At 41.6% G+C, this 22,406-nt stretch overlaps 1 protein-coding gene across 4 annotated transcripts; it reads right to left on the minus strand.

Annotated features, from left to right (window-relative positions):
* Window positions 1-976: 976 nt before the first annotated feature.
* RWDD3 (RWD domain containing 3) lies at window positions 977-21,588 on the minus strand. Of its 4 annotated transcripts, XM_030825016.1 has the most exons (5): window positions 21,425-21,588; window positions 9,114-9,601; window positions 7,166-7,281; window positions 6,963-7,068; window positions 977-1,410 (listed from the first exon to the last, which is right to left on the minus strand). In XM_030825016.1, the coding sequence occupies exons 1-5, from the start codon at window positions 21,507-21,509 to the stop codon at window positions 1,375-1,377; spliced, it is 831 nt and encodes a 276-aa protein (XP_030680876.1). In that variant the 5' UTR covers window positions 21,510-21,588; the 3' UTR covers window positions 977-1,374. The 4 variants fall into 4 exon arrangements, 3 of the variants coding, with proteins under 3 accessions (XP_030680876.1, XP_030680877.1, XP_030680878.1); XR_004032718.1 differs by lacking the exon at window positions 977-1,410 and having other exon boundaries at window positions 6,589-7,068; window positions 9,097-9,601; XM_030825017.1 differs by lacking the exon at window positions 977-1,410 and having other exon boundaries at window positions 6,589-7,068.
* Between the last annotated feature and the right edge of the window lie 818 nt (window positions 21,589-22,406).

Raw genomic sequence — 22,406 nt, forward strand, 5'->3', positions numbered from 1 at the left:
CCTCTGGGTACTTGATATCTAGCTCTTGATTTGGCAAATGCTTTTTACTCTATATTAATTTGCAAAGGCCACTAGAAGCAACCACAGCCACAAAATTCCACTTTAGGACTATATCTTACTTTAGGACTCTATCAACTTTCTGAATCTGTGTCATAAACCAGTATTCAAGGACTTCATTCATTTTAACATCTCACCAAACATGCTGATTGAACCTGGTGAAAAGAATGTAGCAAACACCCTAAATGCCTTAGAAGACACTTATCAGAGGGAGGGAGATAAACCCCAAGAAAATTTAGAAGCCAATTACCTAAGTGAAGTTTTTAGGGGTCTAGTGTTTTAAGGTATATCCCAGAATATTCCAGTGTGAAAGGTTACTTACCGTACCTTGTACTCCTACCATTAAGTTATGATATTTCCTAGGTATCTTTGGATTTTGGTGGCAATATATCCCATATTTGAATGTACACTGTAACCTATTTACTGATTAATTCTTGGAGTTGCCTGTTTTGAGTGGGGCCCAGAGCAAAATAATAGGCTACACATCCAGACTGTGATGAAACTGCCCTGCTACTTGGGCTTTATGACCCTTAAGATCCAATGGTGCTCAATATAGTTATGGCCTATAATGATGCTATATTAGAGAACTCACAAGCCCAACAGAGCCTTAAGATTTTAATCAAAGCCATGCCCTCTTCTGCAAATAATTATCCTTTTCTTTTTCTTTTTTTTTTGAGACAGAGTCTCACTCTGTTGCCCAGGCTGGAGTACAGTGGTGTGATCTTGGCTCACTGCAAGCTCCACCTCCTTGGTTCACGCCATTCTCCTGGCTCAGTCTCCCGAGTAGCTGGGACTACAGGCACCCACCACCACTCCCGGCTAATTTTTTGTATTTTTAGTAGAGACAGGGTTTCACCGTGTTAGCCAGGATGGTCTCGATCTCCTGACCTCGTGATCCACCCGCCTCGGCCTCCCAAAGTGCTGGGATTACAGGCGTGAGCCATGGCACCCGGCCCCTTCTTTCAAAAAAGAGCTCCTAGCTTGGTACTGGGTCTTAGATAAAATTGAACAATTGACCAAGAGACATCAATTGAACATGGAGCTACATATCATGAACTGGGAATTACTTTATTCATGAAATTGTAAAGTTGGGCCTGTGCAGATGAAGTAATATATATGAGATCAGGCACAAGCAGGTCCCAAAGGTACAAGTAAGCTGCATGATCAGGTGGCTCAGTTATCTATAGTAGCTACTCCTTCTGCACAGCTTCCTCTTTCTCAATCCACACTGAGGATCTTATGGGGAGTTCCGATAACTTAATAACCAAGGAAGAAAGATTTCAGACCTGATTTATGGGTGGTTCTTCACAATATTCTTCACTTTAGCAATTTCGACTCCAATCTGGAGTGTCTCTGAAAGATAGAAGTCAAGAGAAATTTACTCAGTGGATAGAACTTTGAGCAGTAATTCTGGTTGTGTACCTTCTCACAGATGCCCTGAGGTATAGATTTACAGTATTTCATGAGCAGCAGCTAACAGGTTGACCAGGAGGTCACAGACTTTGAAGGACAAAATAAAAGGACTAATGAAAAGGAGATCTGGGACAGAGGTATATGAATGGAGTTCTCAGGCTGAGCACAAAATGTGAGGATATTTGTGTCCCATGCGATGTTTATCAAAGGGCAACCACCACAGAGAAGGCCTCCATTAATCAAATAGATGAGTTGAATCCTCCAGTGGATGTTAGTCAGCCTCTTTCCCTAGCACCCCAGTGCTTGCGTAGTGGGCTCAGGTACAAAGTAAATATGGCAGCAGGGACGGAGGTTATTCATGGATTCAACAACATGAAATTCCCCTCACCAAGGGTGATCTTGCTAACCTGGTGAGTACCTAACCTGCCAAAAACAAAGACCCATAGTGAGCCACCAAAAAGGCCTCCCCTCCTAAAAAACACCAGCTACCTGGTAGCTGATTAAGTACATTGGACCCCTTCCCTAATGGAAGGGCCAGCAAATTGTCCTTACTAAACTGATACTTCTGGATATGAATCTGAAGTCCCTTCCTATAATACAACCAACTATGACCCTATAGACATGATATCCCTCACAATATAACTTCTGAATCAGAAACTCATTTCACAACAAAATAAATGTAGCAATGGATGAAATTCGTAGGCCTTTCCATGTACCTAATCATCCAGAAGTGGCTGGCTTGGTAGAATAATATAATGACCTGTTAAGACTCAGTTATGCTGGCTGTGGTGGCTCACATCTATAATCCCAGTACTTTGGGAGGCTGAGGCAGGCAGATCACTTGAGGTCAGGAGTTCGAGACCAGCCTGACCAACATAATGAAACCCCATCTCTACTAAAAATACAAAAAAATAGCTGGGTGTGGTGACATGCACCTGTAATCCCAGCTACTCAGGAGGCTGAGGCATGAGAATCATTTGAACCCAGGAGGCGGAGGTTGCAGTGAGCTGAGATCGCACCACTGCACTCCAGCCTGGGTGGCACAGTGAGACTGTCTCAAAAAAAAAACTCAGTTATTAGTCCTGGTGGGAGACAAGCCCCTGAGAGAATTCAGTGCTATTATACAAAATGTAGCATATAGTTTGAACCAGTGATCAGCATACAATTATATTTCTCCCATTGCCAGAATACATGGGTCCAGGAATCAAGGCATAAAAATAGGACTGATTCCTCTCAGTAGTCTACTTAATAACCCTCTCACAGAATTTCTAATTCTCATCCCTGCAAACTTGGACTATGCTAGTTTACAGGTCTTAGTTCACAAGGAAAGAATGCTTCTACCAAGGCACATAAAATGGTTCAAATGAATTGAAAATTGAGACTGATGCCTAGATATATTAAGTTTCTTATGACACTAAACTAAAAAACAAAGAGATCCCTGTATTGGCTGGGGTGACTGATCTAGATTATTATTACAGATAATTGGGTTGCTGCTACACAATGAGGTCAAGGACCCCAGGGGAATCTCTGGACTGTCTCTTAAGACTTATTTAATGGTGAAAATAAGCACCCCAACTACTAAAGATTCAGACCCATCCAGAATGAAGATTCAGCTACCCTACTAGGTAAAGAGCACTTGCCAGCTGAAGTGCTGGCCAGGAGCAATGAAAAATTAAGTAGAGGAAGAAGTTACAAATATCAACTACAGCTTCATGACCAGTCAGAAACAAGTACCAAAGTAGTTGTGTAAATGTGCTTCATTGCTTGTTCTAAGTATCTTTGTATATAGTAACTATTTTTTTCCTTCCCCCTCTCAAGCCATAGGAGTATACGAATGCCACTAATACTAGTGATAGTGAACTTTACAGTTTAATCTTCAAGCTACAGAATATCTAGGTGGGATTGTGACTAAATTAGAAGAATTAACACCAATAAGAACAATAGTAACTAGTGGGACTGTTTCTCCCCTTTCTGAGGGAATGGTGAGTTTCGTAAACAACAGAGTTAAATCTACATAGACAGAAGCATAAAACTGTTATTGCTGCATAGAAGTTTAAATATAGGTAGAAGGATGTGTGTGTGGATACTTAATAGCTGAAAGTAAGCATACTGGTTGATTATTTTCTGTGGGCACTCAGCCCTCTCCCCATTTCATACACACAGTCATCCTTCTGTAGTCAGCTCTGTTCTCCTGAGGCTGAAATTCTGCGATCTACTTTCCCCAGACTTCCTTGCCAGCTTGGTTCCTGTTAGGCTTGTCAATAGAAGGCACTTCTGGGAGATCAGAAGGTAGCACAGATAGCACTGTGATCCTTGTTGGCAGTTGGTATAGCCGCAACAGGGGTGGAGTGATTCCAGATTCGAATGGACCAGAGACAGTGCCTATTAGCAATTTTAGCTCTGGTCTAGGCAGCATTTGAGCAGACTCCAATAGTACAATAGCAGATATAGGCTATTACAACGTCTCCAATAGTGCAATAGCAGATGTAGGCTCTTAGCAGTTTCTAAACTCAGTGTCTCACCCTCCTCCTTTTCTTCTCTTTTATCCAGCCCCACTCCCTCTCCTTTTAACTCTTACAGCCTTTTTAATTTGTAATCAATGTCTGTTTTAAATTTACTGTTTGAAATGCCTAGTTTCTGATTTCCTAACTGGACCTTAACTGATTAACCACCCCTTGAACTCTTACATTTTTCAGTTCCAGAATTTTTCTTTTTTTGAGATAGAGTCTCACTCTGTCATCCAGGCTGGGGTGCAGTGGCACGATCTCAGCTCAGCTCACTGCAACCTCGACCTCCCCAGCTCAAGCCATCCTCCCACCTCAGCCTCCCGAGAAGCTGGGATTACAGGTGCATGACACCACACCCAGCTAATAGTTTATGTATTTTTTGTAGAGATGTGTTTCATCACATTACCCAGACTGGTTTCGAACTCCTGAGCTCAAGCGATCTACGCACCTCAGCCTCCCAAGTTCCCAGGATTACAGATGTGAGCCACCACAACCAGCTTTCTATTGCCTGTTTTTTCTGCTGTTTCTATCTTGTCTCTTCATGTATCCAGTTACCTCTGATCATTTGTGAGATACTGAATTTTAAAATTATTCATAGATATAATTTGAGGCCTTAGGAGGATGTTAGCTTTCTTCAAAGAAGATTTGGAGGATTTGAAAGTATTAGAATCATCCAAGTTGAAGATTTAAGATTTTCTGGACCCACCAGAATTCTCAAACCTTACCTATAGTCTAGGACAATCGATTTATGTACAGTTCACCTTTATTAACACAGTGTAGTCCTTTGGGGGTCCTAGCTCTTGGCCCCACCTACTTTATCCTCCAGACCCCAAATGTACTCCCTACATCTTCAAGCTGACAAAAATGAACTCGGCCCTTCAGCTAACTATTGCAGGGTGGCAAATGTACCCATAGGAAAAAATAGCCCTAAGTGCTGGGTTTACTTCTCTGGATTCCTCTCCCCTCCAAGATTTAGCCCAGCAATTTTCACTGTCTTATTTACTTTGATTCTTTTAAGAGGATGTTTTATATTTTGTTTTTAGTTTTCTTCAGTGATGAAAGTTTTCTTTCCATCACTGAAGCAGAAGTCTTAATTATCTTTTCATAAGTATCTCAAGCTGAAAAGAAAGCAGCAGAGTTTGAGGCAAAAATATAAATGGAAATAATTAAGAGTCTCTTCCTCTAATACTAAAGAAATACCAAAGAGACTCATAGCTTTTTGGTATATAATTTAAAATTTTCTTTTATCCAGAGGTCAAATTACATTTATATCTATTGCTAACTCTGTCAAGGTTTAGTTTTCTATTCTGATGTGTATGTATCTGTGAAAGACTTAGATGTAAACATCTAAGAAAGGAATAATAACCAATACTTTTTAAAAATAATTTTAGCAGATAAAAATATCATTAAGATGGAAAAAATCATTACAGCAAACATTCAAGTTGATCTGATTCAAGCTCTTCTGTAAAGAGTCAAATTTGAAGATGAAAGGCTAAAAGGGCACCAGAAAGCATAAGCAGGAATATATTTTTGCAGAGAAGAGTCAAGGTAAAATATTATTATATCATGATCCCCTCAATCCATCTCAACCATATGGCCAATATTCTCAACTCTATTCTTTTTCATTATTTTAATTTTCACTGAAACTATAGTAAATCAAATGAAGGGGTAATAATAAGCAGTCCCAAATTTTCAAGCCTATTTTCTCAGTTCTGCATACCAGAAGGGTAGCTTCTCCTTGCTATACATGCTCTTGCCATAGAACAATCTAACTACATTTACCAGTTCTCCAAAAAAAAAAAAAATCAACACACTAGAATGAGAGTAAACTGAACATCTCCTCATTAAAGAAACCCCATAAAATAATCAACAGAGAGGTATAATTAAATTACAAAGGTACCTGAAAATAAGACAATCAGATTGAACTGACATCATCACAGAGTATTACTGTCAGGAAACACTGCTCAGCATGCCACATTCTCCTCACTTCCCTCCCCCATCAGTTATAATTACATAATGATATCACTATACTTCATAGGTGGCAGCCAAAGGGATTCACTTGGCCTTTCTTCCATGACTCAGCCCCTTATTTTAGCAGCCCAAGTGAGTTCATGCGTACAAATATCCTTTCTGAGATACAAATGTCTACTTACATTTTTATTACAGATTTTAACACAAGTTTTATCTTATGGCTTCTTCTCTCATTAGGTCATGATAAATATGTTTTACCATGTTTTGACAGATTTCATAAGAAATAAAAAACAGTATTTTTATATAATTTCCTCCATCTTGCAAGCCAGGTTCATTCTGTATGAACATTTCTCTCTTATCAAACAAGAAGTTCAATTTTTCAAATAAGAATTTTAATTGGAATCAAATCTCTAGTCCTAAGGCTAGCAAGTATCATGCGATTCTAGAACACCCTCAAAAAGCAACTGTAAATCTTGTTCTATAGAACTTTGTATTTAAACAATTTATGCAATTCCATTAAAAAAAATCAGTGTTATATTTTTCTGAACATTTATTAAAACATTAGACATAAGCTGGACGCGGGAAAATGGTGATCAAATGCTAAAAATATAAACATAAGAAAAGTAAACATGAAAACAAATCTTTTTTAAAAAGTCATTTAATTACAAGAAAATTAGCCAGAAAATTACATAGTTCCAAACAAATATTGTCTATAAAAACAAGTGTTCATTTACCATCCTTTTAAATTTATCTTTTAAATAATGTCTCATCTACTGAACCTAGCCTTTCCTGGCAAACATTAGAATATACAAGTTTTCTTCATGTTTAATATTTCATAAAACAGAACTGGCTTTTGTTCCTGAAGTTAGAATGATGCCTATCATTTTGCTTCAGAGAAACTTTAAAATTGCTCCCTGGTGACTATTTCAATTAACCACTCCCAAAATCCAATGCAAAAACAACAAAAAACACTGCTATTTTACTAAAAGATTCCTGTCTTCCATTTCATTTTACCAGAGCAAGTACAAATTCGGAGAAAAGCTTCTTAAGTCCTGCAGTTTCAAATTCCTTTTGTAATTCATCCAACGCTGAATACTCTTTGACTTCAAATGCCAGAAACCTGCATTATACAAGAGAAACTCATGAATATGCCTAGATTTGTCGAGTATAATTATCGATTCAGTTGCTTTTCCATCTACAATAGTACTAAATTATACCTTTTGTGTTCTGTCTGTACTTTTGTTTCAAACAGTACACTAATCATTTTCTCTTTGCATTTCTTTCCACTTGAGTCCACATCTACTTTGGAGGTTTTCTGAAGAATCAAGTACTCCTAAATAATAAATCAGTACATTAAATACATATCTTACTCTGAATCTCAAAGTCCCAGTTTTAAAGGAGCCATAAACCTGTAGGCTTATTTTCATGCTTAAATACCCCCTTTTTAAATCAAGCAGTAAGAATTTTTATATACTTGTTTTAACATACTTGGCAGAATAATGTAGTGGTGGATACAGGAGTAAAGAACAATATAATCCAACCCCTCAAGTTTAAATCTGGATTGAACTGCCTACTAGTTCTTACTCTGGGCTGGTTACTTAAATCCTCTGTGGCTCAGTTGCCTTCTCCATAAAATGGAATTAATAGCAGGATCTACCTCATGGGGAAGTTGTACTGATTAAATGAGATAATACATGCAAAGCACTAGAGGAGTACCTGGATATAGCGCCATGGCACACTTGAGAGCACAAGCCACTGTTCTTACTATTACAAATTCAGCAGCTAAATGACATTACCAGGCACACAGCACTTACCATTCCAAATTGATAGCATCTATAAATATGTACCTATACATCCTCAAGCCTAGTATACAATCTTATAAAAATATAAGAGAAATTTACATAAAATGACATTTTAGAGAGAGCTGAAAAAAAGATCTCCTAAAAAAGTATTATTTCCCTACATTAGCAGGGTTCTAGTAAACATGAATAAATACTTGTTAATTAATTGATGTTTCAGTCTGAGTAAGAACATCTGCAAAACAGCTGTGTTTAGCCTAATATTCCTGAGCTGGCTTAAAGAGAAATCTGAGCCTTTTAGGTAAAGATGAGCATGAAAATTAATTTGTATTTATTTTTTGTCAGCTACTATTTTAGCCAAAAGGATTAAACGTTATAGATATACTAAAAATCACTTTAAAACAAGAGGTTCCTCAGTCAGTCAGTCCCAATCCAAGATATGCATTAAATCTGAATTACTGTTGTATCTATATACTTTAACCCAGCACGAGTCTGGTTAACCAAATGCCAAAGCAGTTTTGTGGTAAGAGCCCATCATGAAAAAACTAGGTCATTATTCTACAAATCTTTAAGATTATAGGCTGTTCACACTAAATTTGTCTTAAATAAATTCAAGTAATTATTCGTGACCTAACCTATCTGAAAGTATAAAACCTATTAAGTGATTTGTAGCTCTTCTAATATTTAAAATACAAAAAACAGTTTTCCTCATCTTGTCCCACCTAAAACAGGTCAGATGATTTTAGAATAAGAAACTGAAAAATCTGAAGAAGATGATGATTTTGAAAGCAACTGCTGAGACAAGTCAGGTGGAAAGCAAAAGTTAGGTAGGAGGTGACAAGTTGACAGCCCTAATGATTCTACTTCTACTAACATGAAATCTCAGTTATAACAGACAAGCTCCTCTTTCCAGGTATTATAGATACCAAATTAAAGTGTCAGAATGTATTTTTAACAGCCAGAAAGTTACAAATCTTGCAGACTATCTACAAATACACACCTTGCTGTGCCTAACTATAGGAAGAAATATTAATATGCACAAACTTTTAGTGCACATTTATAAAATTCAAGCTCATAGCTAATTACAGAAACAAACACCCATGTACCACAGAGCTTTTAAAATAACCTGTCACTTTATTAAGTGACATGATTTTTAAAATGTAATCTTCAAGGTTTGCAAGTTTGTACTTGTAATTAGCAGTCAGACATTCTTTAAAAAGAAAAGGAAGATCCATTAAGATGGTAATAATGAAAGCAGAAACATCTTAATAATTAATCTATCCCATTGTTATAAAACACACTTAAAGACACACCATTTTAAGCAGAAAATAGCCAGATTCATACTCAACATTTAACTTTTTGGCACCTTGAGGTTGTTTCTGTCTCCCTGTAGTAAAATCAGTATTATTTTGCCCATGAACATCAGTCTTCCTGTCAGCCTTAAATCTGAAGCCCACTTCTCCACAGTTTTGACATATTTAGTCTTTGCTCTCATGTGATCTAAATGCAAAAGAGTTATCCACAATCCATCATCCACGGTCGTGCTTGTTGAAAAAGTACACTTTTCATTGCCACTGCCAGTTTCTGGTTGGTTGAGGATATGCCTGAGATTCTGCTGAATCCAGAGAACCAGCTCATGAACCATAGGCTCTGACAAAAGGCTCTCTGCTTGCTCAAGTAACTTCTCTTTCACAGTCACACACTGGGCCCTGGTCAACTGTTCAGAGTTAACCGAGATACCAGGTAGACATGAAGGATAATTGACTGGCAAATGGAACACCAATTCCAGAGGTATATCCGCATCCATAAATCCTTCAGCTTTTGTGTGAATTCTGAACATGGTCCCATCTGTCTCTGGAAGGCATCCAAAAATAATCATTAGCTGTACATTATTCAATTTGAATGGAACACTAGCAAGTTCAAACTTTTGTCTCAAATGTCAATTTATTTTTCATGAGAAAACTCTGAGCTATTTTATGAAGGGACACGTAATACTAGGAAAGCTATGATTTACAAATTATTTCCTTCAACCATACACATGTATTCATGTATTCACACACACCAGCACCCAGGACTTAACTGGCATTTCCACTTGCTATCACCCCATTTTTATTAAGTTACCAGAAAGGTTTTTCATCCGATAATTTTTTTTCTAGCCAGACTTAGTTGGTAATTCTGAAAATCCCTAATAAACTCATATGAGCTTTCAAAGATAGAATACCAGGTATATACAAAATCAGTAATTAATTTAAAAATTATACACTAAATCCAACGAAAGTAATTTTATGGGAAGTCCAAGTCAAAGCAAACAATGGAATCCCTTGTGGTTGTAGGGTTGCAGAGAAACTGATGACTGCATGTGACACAGTAACTGCCTGGAATGTTCTCTTCTTATTTCAAATATATTAGTATCAGTGTAATATGAAGGTGGCAAGATGAACTGAAATTGAGTGGACATCAATTCTGCCTCTTCCAGCTCCTAAGAAGGAAGGGGAAAGCACACATAGGATATCATATGAAATCCTCTGCTCTCTTTCAGATTTGCTCGGCTTCACCTTCTGATGTGTTCCACACCACTTCACACCACTTTTCAAAAAGATGATAAAACGTCAGGCTGAGTAGAACAGAACTGGGTGCAAATAAATCTCTCTGAAGCTAACTTGCCTCTCTCCACCCCTACTTCCCTCTGCACGTGCCTTTGCTTTATTCCTCTGCATGAGAGAAGCAGTCAAATCTTTCCCATTTTCATACCTGGATTGCTGCTCAACAGCCTCAACAACTGAGACCTGAATGTATCCCCATTTTAAAGAACCTAACAGAACATTAAAATTGCTTCCTAGCCTTCTGATTCCACATATATAAAAGCCATTGCTACAGACATTGATTCATACAGGACCAGACACATCTGTTACAGAGTTTTTCTTTCATACACTCTTCAGTACCAGCTGCAAGGAACGACTATTTTAGGACATCATCTGGAAACACAGACAGTTAACCGTTATAAAGACTATATTAAAATGATACAATTTATATGTGTATTTCATAAGAAAAATTTTCCAAATCTAAATTTGTACATTCCTCCAAAACCCATCATGTTTCTCAAAACCCTTCTTCTTCTATCTAGTTACTTATTCTTTTTTTTTTTTTTTTTTTTTTTTGAGACACAATCTCACTCTGTCGCCCAGGCTGGAGTGCAGTGGCATGATCTTGGCTCACTGCAACCTCCGCCTCCCGGGTTCAAGCAATTCTCCTGCCTCAGCCTCCCGAGTAGCTGGGATTACAGTCATATGCCACCACGCCCAGCTAATTTTTGTATTTTTAGTAGAGACAAGGTTTCTCCACATTAGCCAGGCTGGTCTCAAACTCCTGACCTCAGGTGAACCACCTGCCTTGGCCTCCCAAAGTGCTGGGATTACAGGCATGGGCCACCATACCGGGCCTAACTACTTACCCTTTTTAAAAAAATACTTTATTGTTAAAGTAGGCTGCTTATGTTAAAATAGTACATTTCAATATGTAAAACAGACATTACAAATAGAACTGCAGACAACACATGACCATTTAGGCTGAATAAACTTTCTAATAATCATCTAGGGAGTTGACATTCTCTCTTCAAGGAGGAGGAGAACTTTTAAAGATCTTCAATCATTCATCATTCAACAAGCATTCACTGAACACCTATTAAGCTCAAGGCACTGTACTAGTCTCTGAGGGAAAATGACAGGTAAGACACAGATCCCATCATATTGACTCAATCCAGTGTTTCAGAACACGAGAGCAGGGATATATCCCAAGTGATCTTCCTTGACTTCTCTTCTACACCTAAACATTTCTTTATTCATAAATATGCTTACATATACATGTACATATAATTTATATAACCATAAATGTCTGTGTTGGTAGATAATTCTCCAAGGATCTGGTGTGGGAGTTCAGTCAGGGTGGAGGGAAAAACTGTAGAGGAAAAATTGTAAAGATAGTTATAGGAAATAGTCACAAACCTTCTTGGAAGGCTGGGGGGTGGTGTTACATAGCTTCAGTAAAAGATTTGGCTGAAAGCAGCCTAATCCTCTTTACCTTGAGTTGATAGCAAAAGAGCAACTAACAAGTGGGAATGTGGGAGAGTTTACCTAAATAGCTTGTTTACTCATGTGGTCCTAAGACCAACCTTTGATTATCTGTGGGTGCATGACTGCTCTCCCCTGGGGGGGGGATGGGGGGGGTGGCAATGTTAATTACCTTCTAGTGATGTTTACTCGTGACCTTTGTCACTTAATCTGTACTAAATAAATGTGAACTTCGCCGGCTTATCGTGGCCTACACTGCAGATTCAGGAGCAGAACCCCCTTAGACACACTGACAAGCAAAATATCTGTGTCAGTGTATGTCTCTCATCCATCGCTAGGTCAGTGTCTGTGGGTCGGATGCCCACAATCTGGCATTTCTGAATGCCTTCTGAGCAAAGGGCATCAATAACTTTGTACAAGAATATTTGCATAACCGACAGCCTTGGAAGCTAGAGTTTCTCCCTCCAGGTCAGGGGGCAGATTTGTTTCCTAAGCAATATAAGGTAACATACTCCTTCAAGACAAAGATTGAGCAGGATCACTAGCAGCCCCCTCATAAGACCAGAGGGTTCCTAAGCTCACTGCCCCTCAGCTATAACAAAGACCCACTGAGTGCATACTACGCACCTCAGCCTACCTCCACATCACCCCATTGAATTTGGGGGACAAGGAGAATCAATGTGAACATGAAGCTAATGCTTCCTGCTGTGCATTAAGCAGTAACTGTCCAAATCCATCTGGGTTCACTGTCTCCTTACTGGCTGAATCCATGGAAATGTGTTAGTGACCAAAGAACTGCAGTTGTCATTCCTGCCTAGGAATTGCTGGGCCACTTGATTATACTTTTTTTTTTTTTAAATCATCTTGCTCTTTTTCACTGTTTTAGCTGAGAAAGAAGTGTCTTCCTCCCTTCCACAGGAAACCCTATCACTGGTCTTGTGTTTGTTTTTTGTTTTTGTTTCTTTTTGAGATTGAGTCTCACTCTGTCACCCACGCTAGAGTGCAGTAGGATGATCATGGCTCACTGCAGTGTTGACCTCTCAGGCTCAAACAGTCCTCCCACCTCAGCCTCCTGAGTAGCTGAGATTACAGGCATGTACCATCGTGCCTGGCTAATTATTATTATTATTTTTTGTAGAGATGGGGGCCTTGCTATGTTGCCCAGGCTGGTATTGAACTCCTGGACTCTAGCAATCCTCTCGCATTGGCCTCCCAAAGTGCTCAGATTACAGGTGGTGTGCCACCACACCTGGACAGTGCTTGCATTTTCTATCCCTCCCTCTAATTATTCCTCTCCTCCACTAAGAAAGTATTTATCTTCTCCTTGCATAAAAAAAAAAAATTCAATGCTACTAATTCCCTTAAGCTACTAACCTATCATTCTCTATCCTTGCATCTGCAGTCTTCTTAAAATATAATTCTCTCATCCATTTTCCCACAAGCCACTCTCTCCACAACTGTGGCTTCCGACATACCTTCTCTCTGAAGCTCCTTTCTCAAACATTACCAATGACCTCCTAATTGCCACTGTGCAAGAAAGAGAAAACTCAGGAGGAGTGGGGTGCTCAAATTCTGCACATTCCCACGAACAGCCTGTCTTGAGGACTGGCCCATGGCTGGCTCCTGAGAGCTGAGCTAAGAGTCCTAGTAACATTCTGCCTGTTAAGAGTGTGGGTTTTATCAGGAGGTGGAGCTTGCAGTGAGCTGAGATCACGTCACTGCACTCCAGCCTGGACGACAGAGCGAGACTCCATCTCAAAAAAAAAAAGAGTGTAGGTTTTATTTTTTATTTATTCTTTTTTAATTTTTGTATGCCTGAAGTGTTGGACCACACAGTGTCTGATTAAATGATTTAGGCCAACAATGTGATTTATGGTGAATCTTCTTGCTCTAGAGACTGGAGTCTGAGTAGCTGAAACGAGTCACATAGGTATTACATGCTGCCAAGATTGACCCCCAATTAAAATTCTGACAAGGAGGTTCAAATGAGGTGTCCTGGCTGGGAACACATGTCACATGCTGTCACACATGATTGCTAAGAAAATTAAGCATGTCTGTGTGACTCTACTGGAGACACCTGGACACTTGCTCCCAATTTCTCCTGGACTTCATTCCATGCAACTCTTTGCTGATTTTAGTCTGTATTCTTACGCTGCAATAAACTACAACCATGAATATAACAGTTTTTCTGGGTCCTGTAAGTGCTTCTGGCAAATCACTGAGTGTGAGGGTGCTTTGGGCACCCCTGACATAGCCACATTCTGTGGCCTTTATCCAATCCTACCCTTCTATAGCATCTGAACCTGCTGAACCAATCTCAAAATTCTCTCTTCCCTTACCTCCCAGACATCACAGTGTCCTGGTTCTTTTCCTATATCCCTGCTCATCGCTGCACTGTTTTTTCTACTTTTCCTAAACCCCTAAATGACAGGCATTCTGTAAAGCATAATTCCAAAAACAACTTTCTTCCTCCAGTTATCCAGGCATTTTTTTTTTCTTTTTTTTTTTTGAGACGGAGTCTCGCTCTGTTACACAGGCTGGAGTGCAGTGGTGTGATCTTGGCTCACTGCAACCTCCGCCTCCTGGGTTCATGCAATTCGCCTGCCTCAGCCTCCCGAGTAGCTGGGATTACAGGCACCCGCCACCACACCCAGCTCATTTTTGTGTTTTTAGTAGAGACGGGGTTTCACCATGTTGGCCAGGCTGGTCTCAAACTCTTGACCTCAGATGATCCACCCACCTCGGCCTCCCAAAGTGCTGGGATTACAGGTGTAAGCCACCACACCTGGCCTAGGCATAAAATCTTAAAGCTGCCTTCGACTCTTTTTTTTCCCTCCTTCTTTCATACTTAGCATTCAACTGCCAAATCCCACAAGTCCTCCAGAATTTCTCTCCCTTCCACCCTCCTAATTCAAGCATTTCTCTGGCTTCTGCAATAGTGGTCTCCTCGCCGCCTGCCTCTCCCCACACCAAATTATCCCAATACCACTCTCCCAGACTGAAATGAATTACAAATTCCTCCATGCAACGCCTAGGGCCAGCCCACCACTCTGACTTCCTCTCTCCTCACTCTTTGCTTCAACTACCCGTTTTATACCATGTCCTCAGTCTTGGGTGTCCCATCTCTGCCTCTTGCTCCCATTATCTCCAAGAAGGCCCTTAACTTTCTGTCTACTAAAAGTTTGTCCAGTTCCACAGTTCCTCCCTAAGTCCCACCTAATGACTTCCATGGTATTTCAAACTTATTTTATGGTATTTTCATGCCCAGAATTATTGTGGTTAAACTAAATTAACATTTTTTCCAGCACTGAAATATCTTGATTTTCTTTTTAAACAACAACCAAAATGGGGGGATACAAAAAACTTAAATTTTACAGTCATACAGCTCTTGGAATTGTGCTAGTAGTTTGTAATCATGGATCTCACAGGTGCAGAAATCCCTGGTACCTGTGGTAAATAATGGGCCCAAAGATGTGTACATTCTGTTCCCCACAAGCTGTGAATACGCTCCCTTACATGGCAAGAGGGCCTCTGCAGACACGATTAAGTTAAGGATTTCGAGAGGGGGGTATTTCCTGGATTACCCAGGTGAGCCCTGAATGTAATCACAAGGGTCCTTATGAGGAGGAGACAGAGATTTTACCACAAAAGAAAGCAATGTATCCACACTGAAGCAAGATGCTATGCTGCAAACTTTGAAGAATCCTTTTCTGATCAAAACCCTGAGACCCACAGTGTTCTCTAACCTGTGCCATATAAACACCTACCGGGTCCTCTCTAGTGCAGGGAACCACATGAAAGAAACATGTTGGTAGTCCAGGGGAAAAGTCTTGAAAAGCTATTGAGCCGGCCAGTCCTTACCAATTTTCATTTTTCTCTGTTATTTTCTGGTCCTAGTCAGCAAACAGAATAGCAATGGGTGAAACTCCTGACTTTCACCTTAGAAAACTGTGACCCTCAGACTAGTTATATGTTCGGAAGAAAACTGCCTTAGTTCATTTAAGAATTGGAAAGGATTAGCATTCTTCCTAATTGGTCTTGGTAAATCCCCCTGCCCACCTACACATACACTGTAGCTGCAAAATAAGATTATACAAAATGATACTGTCATCTCTACAAGAAACTGAAAAGCCCAATAACATACTCCATTCTTCTGGTATTTAATGTGGCAATAAAATGACATACTTTTAAAAACTCACTTTCTCCCAAAAACTCTAGAAGTATGTATTTTACTCTTCCATTTCTCATCTGCTTGACATTGTACAAGCAATTGAACTGGTTCCTTTCTGCCTCAGAATTTTTCATATAACACATGCACTGTAAGTCTGATTTTTTGTTTTCTTTTTTTGCCATAATAAAAAAGAAAACAAAGTTGCCCCTATCTGCTTTAAGGTTATTAACAGCTTAGAAACAGTGATTAGCAGAAAAATAATTATGCTCTAAATCTAATACTAATCTCTGCCCCTCCTTAGCCCCCCAAAACTTTAGTTAATAAGCTTAATTCACAAACTGATCATTCTCAACAAATATCTATGCCCTAGAAAACTTAAGGCTTGCCCCAGAAAACTAAAATCTCCCTAAGTCCAAGGCTATTTTCATGTATTCTAAAGACCCTATCAAAAGATGTAGGTCTTGCCCTCTGGTTGAAGTTGATACAAATTGACTACTTGTTGTTTCTAACCAAATCATTCTGTCTTATAGTAAGTGTATCATTTTCATACCTAAAACACAAACTGAAACAGGTTTCAAACCTTATGCTTCCTTATAAACATCCGAAAGTATGCTGCTAACCGCATTCCAAACAGAAATTCAAACTAGAGAAACTAAACTTTTAGAACTCCAAGTTCACACTAACGCTATTTTTAAGGTTTCATTCTACTTAATAAAATACAACACACAACAGAAACTCTATAAATGCAGTCAAATAACAGAAGACACTTTTAAAAAAAGGTAAAATTTAAGAGAATGGGTTCTTCAGGATTCACTAAGAGCCCATTAAGAAATTATTTACATACCATATACATCTGACTTTCCCTACACTTGTATTTTTTTTTCCTTTGCAATTGTTGTATATCCTCAACATACAACTTTGAAGAAAACCACAAAGAAACCTCCAGCACCCTCTCATACTTGGTAAGACAAGACTGTCTCTTCTTGCTCCCAGGCAGCTCCCAGGCAAGCATACACCAGTGCTTGTTTTATGCTTCAGTTGGATTTTTACATAAGTTTCAATGTAGCTTCAGGAAAAAAAAAAAAAAAAACTAAAAATAAATGAAGCTAAAAGTAGCAATCTCATCGGTTTTATAGAAGTCAGCTCAATACTGACAATCAGCAAAAAACCGAGCTGAGCAGATTTAGAGGGGTCAATGTGTGACAGTCATGATTCATTTTATAAGAGGGCCCAAACTAATTTGAACATTAGTGTTGATAAAATACAAAAATTCACTCTGCAGCTTCTGTGAAAACCTATTACATGATATTGGGTTCTCCCATCTTACAACTTTTTTATCTGTGAGATTCTTTCCAGAAGCACAACTCCCACATATAATGAACATTGACTAGGCCGGGCGCGGTGGCTCACGCTTGTAATCCCAGCACTTTGGGAGGCCGAGGCAGGCGGATCACGAGGTCAGGAGATCGAGACCACGGTGAAACCCCGTCTCTACTAAAAATACAAAAAATTAGCCGGGCGTGGTGGCGGGCGCCTGTAGTCCCAGCTACTCGGAGAGGCTGAGGCAGGAGAATGGTGTGAACCCGGGAGGCGGAGCTTGCAGTGAGCCGAGATTGCGCCACTGCACTCCAGCCTGGGCGACAGAGCGAGACTCCATCTCAAAAGAAAAAAAGAAAGAAAGAAAGAAAAAATAATGAACATTGACTATGGCCACATAATCTGTGTCACTCAATTTCCTCATCAGGAAAATGGCAATACAATACCAATCTCACGCCTCTCATAGATCCACACATAAATGCACATACACTCCCCTTTGGGATTGTTCTGAACATAAGTTGGCTCACACTCATGTGTTTTCTCTGGGTGCTCATTATTACTCTCTCTGGACAAGTATTTCCTTGCTTTCCAAGAACTATTTTCCTGATGCAACAGCCCCATCTCTCTATTAAGGAGCATGATGCAGTGCAAAGGCCCATACACCTGGAGCCTGGTGGTTATTTAACCAGTCTGAGTATCAGTTATCTTCTCTGTGAAGTAAGACCAATAGTACCCCTCATCAAGTAAGATGCATTTAAAGTATCACGTACATGGCAGGTCACCCCATCAAATCTGGCACCTAGACTGACTACAATGCATAGAGAAAAACAGAATATCCCTAATGTGGTCTATCCACAGCCCTCCCTTGTAGATGGGAGTGTAGGGACTTATTTAATTTGCACCCGTAAGAGATGGTTATGCCTCTTACTAGAAGCTTACTATAACCATTGGAAAGAGATCAAAAGGCAGATAAAATCCCCTGAAATTCTCAGCATAAAAGTAGTCCAGCTAAATGGAATCCAATTATTTAGCTTCTTCAATCTTACGGCCTTAATAGTTGATCCTTGGGTTAGCAGTCTGAGTCTTGCTGGGTTATCTTGTTACCAGGAATGTAATTCCTCTGCAACATTCTCCTGATTCCAGCAGCAATCAAGTGTGTACCCTCCAACCCAAACTGACAGTGACGGTGAGTGGTAGCCAGCAGTCTGCTGCATGTTTACTGTGGTCTGTTAAAGAAGTCCTTACTTTGTAAAAAGATGTTAGGAAAATCATGGGGAAAAAAAAAGGCCTTACCTTACCCTTAATTCCCAGTTGTGAACATCAAACATCCCCATTTCAATCACTGAATTATTCTACCTCTCAGCAACAAAATGTCCTAAGTTGTTACACTGAATTCTTTTATAATTCAATTACTTATTGATGCCAGAACACTGAATTAAATTAATTAGGAGGCATGGCTTGAAAGTCATGCTCAATTTAACAGCAGATAAAGGGTCTACAGTGTTCTCAAGATTAAGAAACTGTTTTCTTTCTATGCTTACATTTTTGGGTTTTCTCTGACCCTTCAGCAGTGTTTTATGCTCAGCTGTGTACTAATAACCCAGACCATTACCAGTTCTTTAAGGTGTGATGGGAAATTGCAGGTTCATTTTTCCAGGATATTCCCAACTGAGCCATAATAAAGGAATTTAGGAAAACTGATGATCTCTTCAAATAGCTGCCTCAGGCAGAAGTAATTATCAATAAAGAGAACAGTGGAGACAGAGAGGGAGATGGTGAAGAATTATCCAATCAGAACAGGGATGACAAGAAAACACTAAAAGTGAGTAAATCCCTTCATATGGATTTGTTTCAAAAGATACAAGTCAGGCTGGGCACTAAAAAGAAAGCAACTCCATTACACTAATAGGTACATAGTGCCTGGAACATAACAGTGCCCAATGAGTGGATGTGAGTGGATGAATGCAAGAAGGAATAAATGGAACTCCCTGTCCCTCAGTGAATAACACACCCGATGGGTATCATGAAGGATCTTAATCTTAAATGGTTTTCTCACAATATCCAGCCCATTTTTAGACTTTTTTTTTTTTTTCCTGAGACACAGTTTCACTCTTGTTACCCAGGCTGCAGTGCAATGGTGAGATCTTGGCTCACTGCAACCTCCGCCTCCCAGGTTCAAGTGATTCTCCTGCCTCAGCCTCCTGAGTAGCAAGGATTACAGGTGCGTGCCACCACACCCAGCTAATTTTTGTATTTTTAGTAGAAATGGGGTTTCGCCATGTTGGCCAGGCTGGTCTCAAACTCCTGACCTCAAGTGATCCGCCTGCCTCAGCCTCCCAAAATGCTGGGATTACAGGCGTGAGCCACTGTGCCTGGCCTAGACTACCTTCTTAAAGGTTAACCAATTTATGGTCAGAAAGCCAATTTTAATAGTAGCTACAGCATAACATTATAACGATAAATCTCATGCCCCAAACATGTACATAATGTATCTGAAAGCTAAGTGAAAACTGAGTCACTTTCTCATACATGGCAGTGTTTTTTGTTTGTTTGTTTTTACTCAATAGAAGCCACATACAGGGACAGTAAGTTTCACCTATCATCAAAAAATAGTCAAAAGAACCTCTCTACACTGTAAGCTCCTAGAGGCCATGGGTAGCGGTGTCTCTGAAACCCTGACAAAATCTGCAGGCAGCAGGGATTCAATAAATGTGGGCTAAATGACTAATAAAGCCCTCACAGAGCTTGTTTAAAAAAAAGTATCAGAAGGCCAGGCACCTGTGGCTAACGCCTGTAATCCCAGCACCTTGGGAGGCCAAGGCGCGCAGATCACGAGGTCAGGAGATTGAGACCAGCCTGGCCAACATGGTGAAACCCCGTCTTTACTAAAAATACAAAAAATTAGCCAGTCGTGGTGGCAGGCGCCTGTAGTGCCAGCTACTCGGGAGGCTGAGGCAGGAGAATGCTGTGAACCCAGGAGGCGGAGCTTGCAGTGAGCCGAGACCCCACCACTGCACTCCAGCCTGGGGGACAGAAAGAGACTCCGTCTCAAAAAAAAAAAAAAATAGGCCGGGCACAGTGGCTCACGCCTGTAATCCCAGCACTTTCGGAGGCCAAGGCGGGCGGACCACGAGGTCAGGAGATCGAGACCATCCTGGCTAACACGGTGAAACCCCGTCTCTTCTAAAAAAAAAAAAAAATACAAAAATTTAGCCGGGCGTAGTGATGGGCGCCTGTAGTCCCAGCTACTCGGGAGGCTGAGGCACGAGACTGGCGTGAACCCGGGAGGCAGAGGTTGCAGTGAGCCGAGATCGCGCCATTTCACTCCAGCCTGGGCGACAAAGCGAGACTCCATCTTAAAAAAATAAAAAATAAATAAAATAAAATAAACAAAAATTAGCCAGGCATGGTGGCACGTGCCTGTGATCCCAGCTACTGGGGAGGCGGAGGCTGCAGTGAGTTGAGATGGATCCACTGCACTCCAGCCAGGGCAACAGAGCGAGACTCCACCTAAAAAAAAAGTATCAGAAAAGCAATCGACTTGGAAATAGAATGCGGATAAAGTTGAGGTTGAGCACTGGATAAATTAAAAAGTTCAGTCAACAAACAACAACCAACTACCTACCATGTGCCTGGGCGGCACCGTTCCAGGTGCCTGGAGTTATTACCAAACAGACCCTGCCCTCCTGCAACTTAAGACGTACAAATACCCGTGTAGAGTTAAAACCGGGGAGTGCTCCCGGGGGACCTAGGGCTTAGGAAGGACACAGAACAACGAGGGGGCGTCAGCAAAGGCTTCTTTATAGGGTGAGATCTGAGGGGTGGGAGGCTGGGGGAGGGCCTGGGGACGCGCACGCAGGGGCCCCCGGCTCCGGAAGCAGGACCGGCGGCAGAGGCCCCAGTGGGCCGCGCCGCTCTCTTAGTGTTTCTGGGGTCGCCTCACACTCCCTCCCGCTGCGACACCACTCCGGCTTCTGGGGCGTGTCACTCCATCATTCAACTAACCCGGTCCCCATACGTGGGCCCAGGCGGGGTGCCCAGGCTCCGTGGTGGGGAGGAGCCGCAAAGCGAACGCGGATGACCCCTGAGGGCGCCCTGTCCCTCCCGCTCGGGGGTAGTCACCTGAGCGGCTCAGCACCTCCCACTCGTGGGGACCGCAGAAAATCGCGGCCAGGGCCGAGAGCTCCTCCCGCACGGGCTCCGCCATGGCTGTGGGCCCCGCCGCCTCAGCGCTTCCCCTTCCGCTGCCGCTGCCGCCGCCGCCGCCGCCTCCACCGGCCAGGAGCAGCACTGCCCGCGGCCACCCGGGGGCGCCCGCGCCACCGCAGCCGGGCGGGACGGGGTCGGGGCGAGACGGAGCTGGGGCGGAGCGAAACGGGACGTGGGCGGGGCGAGACGGGGCCAGGGCCAGGGTAGACGGGGCGGGCGGGGCCCTTAGAAGTTCCGCCCAGAAGCTTCTGCTCATTAACTACAGACGCGAAGCTCAGCCCCTCGGTTTGGGGATTTTCCTGGAGGCCGAGGCCCTGCGCCTCCGTCTGCACCCAAGGCGACCGCCCAGCTTACCCCCCGGCTCTTCTGAGCACAGGGAGGCCTCCCAGCAAAGCCTGAAACCCTCTAAGTTTAGCTGCAGGCTTCGAACCTCGATCGTCCCCGCCGAGCCTTGGGCTGCTGAGGTGGGGATGAACTGGGCGAAAGACACTTGGGAGTTAGGAAGAAACAAACAAGCAGGGAAGTGACCGGGAGACAAGGTGAGACTTTGCCCGGCTCAGGTGTGAACTGAGTGTTGGAGATAACCACAGTTAACAAAATAAAATTCTTCGCCCCCGTGGAGGTGTTAGCAACCCTGGTGTCTGGGAAGCCGGGAAGAGGCCTGGGTTAGTAACAACCTCCAGGATGCCCTCCGAACTGGTTGGTACTGGCACCGGGACTCTAGACAAGGTCCAGATTCCCGGGCCCTTCCCCTTACAGGTGCAAAAAAGGAGGGTCAGGACCTGCCAGTCCTGGCTTTAGGATGTTGACCGGACGGACCTGGACTCACGGGAACTGTGCGCCAAAGTCCTGGGAGCAAAGTGTCATAACGCTCCTCGTTTGTCTCCTGCCTTCA

Source organism: Nomascus leucogenys, chromosome 12 (assembly GCF_006542625.1).
Source record: "Nomascus leucogenys isolate Asia chromosome 12, Asia_NLE_v1, whole genome shotgun sequence".
In the NCBI taxonomy this organism is placed as follows: Eukaryota; Metazoa; Chordata; class Mammalia; order Primates; family Hylobatidae; genus Nomascus; species Nomascus leucogenys.

What these genes read in the sequence shown, in the direction of transcription:
- RWDD3 (XM_030825016.1), bottom strand. Translation starts at nt 21,509, where the DNA reads ATGGCGGAGCCCGTGCGGGAGGAGCTCTCGGCCCTGGCCGCGATTTTC. An exon ending in GGAGGTGCTGAGCCGCTCAG is followed by an intron (nt 9,602 to 21,424) that starts GTGACTACCCCC and finishes GATGCCTTCCAG; the next exon opens with AGACAGATGGGACCATGTTC. An exon ending in GAGACAGAAACAACCTCAAG is followed by an intron (nt 7,282 to 9,113) that starts GTGCCAAAAAGT and finishes TTTATTATTTAG; the next exon opens with GAGTACTTGATTCTTCAGAA.